The sequence below is a fragment of the Scomber scombrus genome, chromosome 15 (genome assembly GCF_963691925.1).
Source record: "Scomber scombrus chromosome 15, fScoSco1.1, whole genome shotgun sequence".
Classification (NCBI taxonomy): domain Eukaryota; kingdom Metazoa; phylum Chordata; class Actinopteri; order Scombriformes; family Scombridae; genus Scomber; species Scomber scombrus.
Genome location: NC_084984.1, coordinates 26,740,779 through 26,751,349, shown reverse-complemented (window position 1 = coordinate 26,751,349; position 10,571 = coordinate 26,740,779). Strand labels below are relative to the sequence as shown.

Below are 10,571 nucleotides of genomic sequence, written 5' to 3'. Positions count from 1 at the left end.
GGTGTTTACCATGTAATTCTTAGCATTATAATATGCTAAAGTGAGCATGTTTAAATGCTAATGTTGGCATTAATGAAGCTACAGTTAGCACTTTCAGATCCATATTGACCACTATTGAATGCTACAATTCTGAGGTTTATTATTATTATTATTATTATTATTATTATTATTATTATTATTATTATTATTATTATTATATGCTAACGGAGTTACACTGACATGCCAACATTAGTATTTTATTATGGTTGTGTTAGCATATTCAACACTGGTTGTTGACATACTAATGTTTTACATGTTAGCTTGATAGAATGCTAATAATATAATAATATTTGCATATTAAATGAACACAGTTGGCATTCAAACACAGCCATCTTGCTGCTGGTGTGGCAACAAATAGATAAAGATTTATCTGTAAAACTACATTTTCATTGCAGTAACAATAAACTCAACATTATCTCCTGTTCTTGGCACATTCACTATTTGACACTCATGGTCTCAACAGCTGGACAGATGCTTTGAGTTTGTGGGAAGATTTTGACATTTTGTCTTCTAGTCTATTCTAGTGCACCAGAAACGTTTTTTAACCATCAGAACACTTTCTCAGCTTTCTTCCCTGTAACACTTTCCTACATTTCTGCTCCTCAACACACATTTCACATACTTATACATTTCCTAATGGGTCTGGTTTGGTCTCTGTACTGTATCAGTGTTTAGATTAATTGCACAGTTTCATCTCAAATATAAATACAAAGCACTTTGCAGATTCAAAGGCACCTTTCAACTGTTCCCTTTTTCTGTGGGACACAACAGGAAACAATGAAAACATTGAACAAGAAGTCCCTCGCTCTGTTGAACAAGCCTTCAGCCTCAGGAGGGTTTCTCCTGAGTACAGGTGAGTCCGTCAGCAGATGAAGAGGAGTAGCGTCCTTCATCTTCATCCTTCTCCTCGTCTTCCTCTCTGTGTTTCTCTTTGGGTTCTTCCACCAGCAGTTTCAGACGGCTCAGGTGATACAGAGCTCTGAGGACAGACATATTCATCAAAAATATGTTTTCTGACATATTGCTCCTTAACTTACACTAAACTGGGGTCAGACCACATGGTGTGATCTTTATATAATTAAAAAAACAAACAATAGACTGAGACTAGTCCGAGATAATAGAAAAAAAACATCTTGAGACTTGAGATTCTACATCCATGGTATATAGGTACTGATCATCAAGTGGCAGCAGCATCAGTTGTGATGACTGTGTGATGAATTCAGAGTCAGTTACCTCTGTAATGATGGTCCACAAGAACAACTGTCCAGCTCTGCTTCAGGCCTCTGCAACACAAACACAACTTTATATAAACTCAGAGACAGGTTTGTTCTTCACAATACAGCTGAATGTTGACAGCAGAGGCCTGAGGTAGGAGTGTTAGGTAACTCTGTTTAAACACTGCTGAATACAGTTGTCCAAAAAAAGTTGGGAATGTTCTGAAACACGCCACCTTGATGAACCCAGTTGTGTTCAGCCTCAGTGACTCTTTATACCTGCTTCACCGGCGTTCCCTTTGCGTGCATCCTGTCGGTGAGAGTTGAAGCTGACGGCTGTTGTTGTCTCTGAAGCTCCGCCTCCACAGCCTGCAGTCTGAACAGCATCTGTTTAAGAGCCTCCACTGGACCGGGCTGCTTCCAGATGCTGTTACCATGGAGATCGCTGCCCTGAGCCTGAGAATGAAGGTAAAGTAGGGCAGCTGATCAGTTTTATTTTTTAGGTAAGGAGTGAAACAGAACAGACTAAAACTTACCTGAGCTCCTCTGCCTGTCAGATCCTCTGTGACACCACCTGCTGCTGCTGCTGAGTCACTGTAAGTTTAAACAAACATCACAGTTGTTGAGTTGTGGTGCAACTGTCCTAACAATAAAGGAAGTGTGGGTGTGATGAGTCTTACTGAGTGAATGAAGGACGGTGTGAGGATGAACAGAGCAGCTCCTCAGTGTTCACTGGACTGACTGCAGCACTGCTCACTGACAACAACAACATTTAATATAAACAACATGGCAGCACTGTGTGGAGAATATATGTGTGATGAACATCTTATATGCAACAATGAGATGAAGAGCTGTGATGTAATCTTATCAGCATTTAGCTACATAAGAACATTAATGATATTTTATCTTTTTGTATATAACTTCTACTGTGTATAGTATAACTTATTTTCCTGTCATATCCATCTATCTATCTATCTATCTATCTATCTATCTATCTATATATATATATCTATATATATATATATATATATATATATATATATATATATATATATATACATAAATACACACACACACACACATATTCATAAATACAAAATACATACAATTTATTTTCCTGTATATATAAATCACTTTCAATTGTATATATACCTTCTTTTCCTGTATATATATATCAAAATTACTTTCCTCTGTATATATAACTTATTTTCTTTTCAGTAGTTTATTAGTTTGCACTCTGGTTAGGTACTACGTGCACTGAGAATAAAGTTGGATCTAATCTAATCTTTAGGATATACAACATATGGTACATGTTCACTAATTGACCCAAAATTGAAAGCCAAATATAGACACAACCAAATCTCAATTCAGCAACAAGGGTTAGAATTTGGTTACCAACAGAGACATCTGTGTTCATCTCCTGCCTGCAGGTAATTTACAGTAAAAATCCATTCAGTAACAATGGAATTATACATGTGCATCTCAGTGTATGTTGGTCCAGTTGTAGATGTCTCCTGCATTGTTCAGTATCAGATTTCACTCATTAATAGCATCACTGAAACCCATAGTTACCCTGTTTACATACTGTTTACATTTCCTTCACTGTGAATTAGAGTGAGGATAAGTCGTTTGCAGGGGAAATGGCTTTGCATTTATATATGTGTCTATATCCGTCTCTTCCAGTATCAGAAACTCAGGAGAAAACACAAACAGCCCATGCTGACCGATCACAGACTACTGCTCTCTAACATAATGTATGCACAAGTATGTAGAGAACAAACTACACCTGAGCCCTCACACTCTCTTCCATGTTTTTTATTGTATGTTATCTGAGCTGGGTCATTGATGTCTGAATGTTGTGTCCATTAGCTTTGCTGCTCATAACTTTGCTTCTCGGATGAGTCCTGATCTCACCTGGATCTGGAAGACTCTCTGCTGCTCCAGAGCTCTGAGACAGAGAGTTCAACACCTGATCTGCCTTCTGGATCAGAGACTCGATCTTGTTGTCTGACAGGAAAAAACACACAAAAAAAACACAGAGTAGAAACATGAACAGGTGCCTACAGCACACTGATAGCAAGTGCTTCCTTTAAGCAATATTTATTTTTACCTCTGAACAGATTTTCCATGACGTCAGAGCTCTTTCTCTTTGCAAGCAGAGAAATCTGTTCAGCAAACTGAAGCCTCAGATCTCTCAGAGTCAGCTGGCTGTCAACCTGAGTCTAAACGCACACACACACACACACACACACACACACACACACACACACACACACACACACACACACACACACACACACACACACACTGTATTTACCACATGTAACTTATAAGGAAACACATTTTCAGACAACATGAGCTACTGACTCATGTAATTAAAAACTCAGCAGTGTGATCTGATTCTCTCACCTCTGAAGGTATCAGGTCAGGATCATCCTCCTCCAGCCCTGCGACCCAGGAAGGAGCTTCATGTCTCGGAGCTGTAGGAGGAAGAACACCTGGAGTAACAAATGACTTCAAATAAGCTGCTAAAACCTTTTCACAACAGACTCCTTATACTTATTATTTTAACAAGAGGTAAGCTCCAGGTCTTAAATATGAAGCCAATGCTTGGAATGGAAGTTCTTTAAACCTACATTATTTCTAAAGGCCAGGAGGGGGCGATGCCACTAGTTAGCTAGTGTCTTGTCCAAATATGGTCACTACTGGCTCCAAAAATCCAAGATGGCGACAGTCAAAATGCCAAACTTGAGGCTTCAAAAAGTGAGTCTACAAACCAGAGGGTGACAATACGGTGGCTATGTCCATTTTTTTGTTAGTCTATGAATTTTCATCATGATAAAATTATTATTAAGGTTTGCGAAGAAAGGGATTCATAAAGATACGAATGAAAAAAACCTATTCACATCATACTGCCCTCCTGAGTTGCTGTTTCTACGACCGTCCAACTTTCAGTTCTCCTTCAGCACATTCACAGTAATAAGGGCAGCAGATTTACCACTGGAAATTAGTTGAAAGTTTTTAGCCAGTTAGCTTATTAAGCTAACATAAGCTACATGAATTGGTTCAAAATGCTTTTTGTGGCTAACTTTAATGTTTTCAGCTGACTCATTTTAAAATGAAAGAGATTGAGAATTGTAAAAGGAGTCCTTATTATGCACTTGATGGTTACACACATGCTACTGTGCTACTGTGCTAAAAGACTGAGGCTAAAGCTGCATAGCCCAGGCAATAAGTCAGCATTCTCACAACCTGATGACCCAGGTAGAACACATGTTGTATTGAAATGCAGAGCTGCAGTATGATTAAAAAACATGTGATAACAGACTTTTTATTGTTCTAACATAACCTTATTTGGCTGATATAGCTTGCATATGTGTTCGTATTCGTCATTTTTGTTTTTTAACTTATCAAGAGAAAGGTTTTAAAGAAGATGATTATGCCATGTGTCTGACATAATGGCAGGAGCTGTAAAAGTGGAGTTTAAAGATTAGCGACAGATCTGCTAACATTAGCCTAAACTCTGGCAGCATCCAGGACCACCTTGTACACTGTGTGGGAATAGTTCTACAAAGTGGATGTGCATGTCCTGAATTCCTGAACCTTTTTACTTAACCTGTAACCACACAAAAACTCATGTAGTTAGTTAATGATATGGTCCTGAGCCTTGGATGTTACAATGGAGAACTCAATTGCAGCTCTTGTTTGACAAGATAAACACACTCTTTAATCTATTCCATACACTTTTGCTGTTGTACTTTTGGTTTTGAAACAGATGGAACCCTGCAAAACTCTTTAAATGTGAATAATCTCTGTTACAAGGCCCCATGCACACTCCTTTAACGTGTGGATAAATCCTACACTTCACAGCACTGCCGTACCTAGTTACAGTTGCTAAGCTATGACTCAGTAATAGCGGCTCAGAGTAGAAGGTTTAGAGAACAGTCAACAGGAATAAAACATTAACGTGTTAACTAGATGCTGTTAATTCATACATTTGTTGAATTACAGTTTTAGAGTTACTTGATGGTAAAAATGTGCTTTTGTTTTGAAGCTCTTCTATACTTTAACTTTTTAAACGGGGGAACATGCAGTCTGTGTTACGGGGGGAATTGAACAGTCTCTCAGGGCGTGTCGTACCATGGTCGTCCCACAGTTCTGACTCTGTGAGGGGCGGCGGCTCGCTGAGGTCGCAGCGCTGGATCCAGGCTGGGTACTTCAGGTCCGGCACGCTTGTGATTCCAGAGCAGCCCATTTCGGACTTGTTGCTGGTGAACCAGTGAGGGATGTGGAGCAACGAGGATGGGTCCGCCCGCTCTGACCTCGCTGTTCTGTGTGCAGACTGACAGACGGAGGTTGGTTACAGTCCTACACAGACTCAGATCAAAAACTGCTGTTGTTCCAGACCTTCAAAAAAAAGAATGAGTGTGAATGATAGTTACCGTGAAGTTGACAGAGGGGACATCTGGACATCCTGGTCCTCCTCTGCACCTATGGAGAGGAAAAAGTAATAAAAAGTAAAGTGTGATGTAGCCCCTCCACAGGTCAGAACAAAGATCTTTCAGAAAACATCCCAAATGAGACGGATAAGTGACATCAGCAGAAACCTGGATCTCCTGGGCATCCTGGTTGGATGAGGGTGGGAGTGGTTCAGTCGGGGAGCGGCGTGGCTGCTGCTGAGTCCATCCCAGGCTCTGCGTCCTGGTCTGAAGGAGGATGGGCAGGGCTGGGATGAGGCTCCAGACTGGGACAGGAGGCCTGGACCAAGACAGGATGAGATAAATAATACTGTCATTATTGATTAATCTATCAATACTTTATTCTATCAATTCAGTGAATAAAGTGTTTAAAGACCTTGGAGGAAGGCAGATGTGTGGGTGACGGGCATCGAGCCGTCATGAGGGATGGACAGCAGTTCGTCGGTAGTCATGGAGAGTCTGTCTCGGTTGGCACGGTGACGGATGGAACTGACGGGGAGGTTGAGGAAGTCCAGCTCCCTGTCAGTCAAACTCTCCCTGAGAACTAAAAACAGGAACAAAAAGGAAAATAATAAAAATAAACCCCTAAATGATCTGACGCATAGAGAGATAAATAATAAACATGATTATTTAATAATTTAATAATTGACCAGGTGGACTAATGCAGACCTCTATGTTGCTTTTCAGTGACAGCGCCTCCGTGTGATGACCTACCATCTCTGTTTCTGAGCGTGCTCACTTTAGGTCTTCTTGGCGTGCAGTGCGGGCTGTGTGGAAGAATCAGACTTCCTGTTACCGACTTGCTGTTCAGACGACTTCTGTCAAAGTCTGCGATGTAGGCGTCCAAGGCTGCGGAGGCTGAGTCATACTCCTGTAAAACCAATCAATCAGTTAATCAATTGAAATACAGGTAGAATGTATTTGTATTAAGCCCAATACCACAAAATATCTCTTCGGCCAGCTGCTTGTCTTGAATTTCATCCTTGATCATTTTTTTCCAGAAAAAACCTCCAAAATTTGCTGACATTTCAATTTTAACATTAACCACTTCTTTTGCAATTTTGTCACATACTGTAATGACATCATCAGCAAGTTTCACAACACTGAACTGATTGTTGTGACACTTGAAAAACATATAACATGAAGAAAGCAAGACACAAAGGGCTTTTACTGTCAAGGGGTTTGGGGTGTTTTAATCTGAAAGGAGAAACTGGAGGGCTTTTAATTTGAAGCACTGAACAGCAATAAAAACAAATTGAATTGTAACATATCCCTCTGATACTGAAAACTGCAATTCTCATTTTTTGCAGAACTTCCATCAGAAATCTGCTGTTTAAAATTTGAAAGGGAGTCACTGCTGTAGAAAATGAACCCCGGTAGAAGCAGTGAAGAAGTGAACCTGGTCTCTGTATCTGAAGGAGGTGTTGAGTTCAGGAGGCAGCAGGCTGCTCTTCAGGTGACCTGAGCTGGACAGCAGGGTCGTCACTGTAGACTCTGGAGATACGAAGTCAGAGTCCATGCTGACAAAAACAACAACAACATGCAAATTGTTAGCTTTTAAATCACTGAACCACAAACAGGGTTCCCACACATTTTTACCATTGAATTTTCAAAACTTTTCCATAATATTTTACCCCATTTCCATGACTTAATTTAAGTAGTTTAACAAAGGTAGGCCCACATAGTGACTATAGGGCACAGTATGAGGTTTTAACCTGCCCCCATCCCAAATGTTGGACGTTCAGGTCCAACTGTTTCAGTTTTTACTGAAAAATATCATTTCCTGTATTCTGGTGCCTTTTAACAGGTGTTTTGACACTTTGATCTCACTAAATGATGGGTGCATTTGGCCCCAGATCACAAATTAGAAGATATATTTTTTTTAAATATATAGAAATTGATGATTTTTATATATATATATATATATATATATATATATATATATATATATATATATATATATATATATATATATATATATATATATATACTAAATTAATCTACTGATTTTTGACATGGTAAAAGTGGGGGTCCAAGTTCATGCAGCCTGTCTTATATCCGTTATCTTTGATATCAGATCGGGCCATCCTTAATTCAAAACCTTTCCAAAATATTCACCTAATTCCAAACCATTTCCAGGCCAGTTTTTACAATTTCATAACTATTCAGGAATTTCATGACCATGGGAACCATTCACAAAGAAAGCTGGAGAGGAGTTTGAAATATTCAGAGTTCAGAATCTAAATCAGTTTAAGGCTGTGTATAGATTGTCTACCTCTACCACATGCAGCATTTATAAATAACATACAGCAAGTGGTGAAGGTCTTTAGTTTGTTTGCACTGCACAGCACTGAGCTCTATAGGCTACAGTGCTATGAACATTTGTGATGCTATCAGCTGTAATATTTATGAGTCAGGTCAAGTGAAGCCAGACAGCTAATCATCTTAATAAGCAAATCACGAGCTGACAACCCTCTGGAATATGTATGTGTTTGGACAAGTGGTGTGTTTCAACTGAGTTTGCTTATCTTGCTTGTAAGCTAGCTGTAAACAGTACTGAGCTAAATCTGTGTTAATGGTATAAAACTGGCAGACGTTAGTTTGCTAAGTTGGCTTTAGCCTAGCCAACAGCAAGCTAAACAACAAGCAATACACAAAACAAACAAACAGTGCATGCCCAGGCAGACTCAGTAACAGGTAAAACATTTACGTAACTTAGTTTAGTGTATATATATGACATGTATAAGGCCGTTCAGAAACTTTCTGACGTTAAACATGTTACGTATTGACAAAATCTCAAAAGTTACGACGCTAACTAAACAACTGACAGTCTGAGTGAAGCTTTAGCTGCATGCTTCAAACCACACCAGTCAACTCGTATCAAACGAAGGTAAAATACTGACCTTTGGACTCCACAGTGTTTCAGTTTTCAGTGAACAGCACTCCGCGTATAGCAACGCTGCGAAAACAAAATTCAAGGCTCCCGGGTAAAGCTAGCTCACTGTTAGCTGGTCTGGAGTCAGTTTCCGGCGGAGACGTTACAGCCGAACTTCATCTAACACATCTGGTAAAGAGTTAGGGTTATTATCACAGTGGAAACACATCATACACAGCCTGTACAGAAGGCTGATAAGGTTTTACTTACATACTTTTAGGATCTGCAGGAACTCTCGGAGCATTTCAACCCAACCGACTGTCGCTACTGCATTGATATTGTAGGAAATAGGAGGTAAGATATGCGAAGGGAACCTAAAATAAAGTTGAAATTGCATTAAAATGTTTAATATTTAATGTATATGATTCATGCCGAATTAAATAAAGCATTTTCCCAAATAAGAAAAAGTTAGGTCTGGTTATATCACCTGTTTATATTGGTCACAAATAGCACGCAAACTTTAAATTGCCACTTTTTTTATCTGAGGTTTGGTCTGGAGGACGACAGCTCAGTAACTATCTCTGAAACAAGATGAGATTGAAACAGACTCAGAGCTGATGATATGTTTTCTGTAAGGATGAAGCATTCAGAAGACGCTAAATTAAATGAATACACTGCTGTCAGCATCCTGTCAGTCAACACAGCTGATAATGATGTTGGCCGACTGAAATGTGACAGCATTCTGACTCACTACACCCCCACACCCCTTTAACTTAGTTACTTACTATAGAAACATGAATTAAATTCTATATATATGTATTAAATGGCTTGCACTGTTACATTTAATGTAATAGTGTCTAACACTGGCTAACGCTATTACAATAGTATAAGACGAGTTACATAAGATTATTTAACTGTTCAAAATTGCAACATATAACTTATTCTACTGCACAATTTATAAAAATAACAATGTTTCTATTAAATATTGCACAACCTATAAATATAATAATTTTACTTGAAAATCATGTTCCATTATACACTATATATATAAGCATTACACAATGGATAGTAGCTATTTTATTTGTTTCCTCATTTATCTGATTTTATTATATATTATTATATACTATGTACTACACAATGTATAATAACCTTTTTTGTTTTCTATTTTCTATTTTATTTTATTTATTTTATTGTGTGTGAATTGTTGTGATTTGAATAATTCCCTGGGGATTAATAAAGTATTTATTATATTTATACATGCTGCCTCCTGCATAACAATAGAGTAATTGGCTACTTTGCTTTCCATAATAAGGTACATTTAGCTGATAATAGTTACTTTTTCTTAAATAAGCTACTGGTAATTGTATTGTGGCATTGGTTCATGTAGGTTGTTATATACAAATCAAAATGCAGTGTAAGTGGACAGTTTTTAGTTGGGGCATATCTTCAGTTTTGGTGTTGCTTTCCAGAAACCATGTGGGAGCTCCTGGTCAGACATGGTGGGTCCCCCATACACTCTGCAGGCTTCATGGCTGCTGCAGGCCCCTTTAACCTCGCCTATGACGTCACTCGGAGAATGAATCAGAGAGGAGAGAGGAACACAGGCTGAGAGGTATCACTCTGACTCAATGTCCAAGCACCAAAAACACAAGACAAACTGTCACAAGAAGTTCGAAAATCAGTTTACTACATTTAAGTTCACTTTCAGTTAACTCAGTCTCTTTTTTATTAAATATTATTAACATTAGAACAAAAATATTACCTCAGTAAATATGGATCTAATTCAATTTTTCGATTTTATTTTTTTTACTCATTTAGAATTATTTAAGACATGCAGGTTCCAAGTGCCCAGTATTAAATAAGAACAATATATCATGTTAAGCATAAAGCCAAATAGTAAAGGAAAATACAAAATAAATTAAAAACATCTTATGGGGATCTTATATGTGCTGTCACTTGAGACAC

At 38.4% G+C, this 10,571-nt stretch overlaps 1 protein-coding gene across 1 annotated transcript; it reads right to left on the bottom strand.

Moving 5' to 3' along the window:
- Nucleotides 1–166: 166 nt before the first annotated feature.
- Nucleotides 167–8,719, bottom strand: c15h18orf54 (chromosome 15 C18orf54 homolog). The gene is made up of 15 exons (XM_062434210.1): nt 8,635–8,719; nt 7,131–7,251; nt 6,446–6,602; nt 6,108–6,275; nt 5,861–6,011; nt 5,696–5,744; nt 5,394–5,595; nt 3,663–3,733; nt 3,364–3,475; nt 3,168–3,260; nt 1,934–2,009; nt 1,790–1,847; nt 1,533–1,709; nt 1,273–1,322; nt 167–1,018 (listed from the first exon to the last, which is right to left on the bottom strand). The coding sequence occupies exons 2-15, from the start codon at nt 7,248–7,250 to the stop codon at nt 868–870; spliced, it is 1,635 nt and encodes a 544-aa protein (XP_062290194.1). The 5' UTR covers nt 7,251; nt 8,635–8,719; the 3' UTR covers nt 167–867.
- Between the last annotated feature and the right edge of the window lie 1,852 nt (nt 8,720–10,571).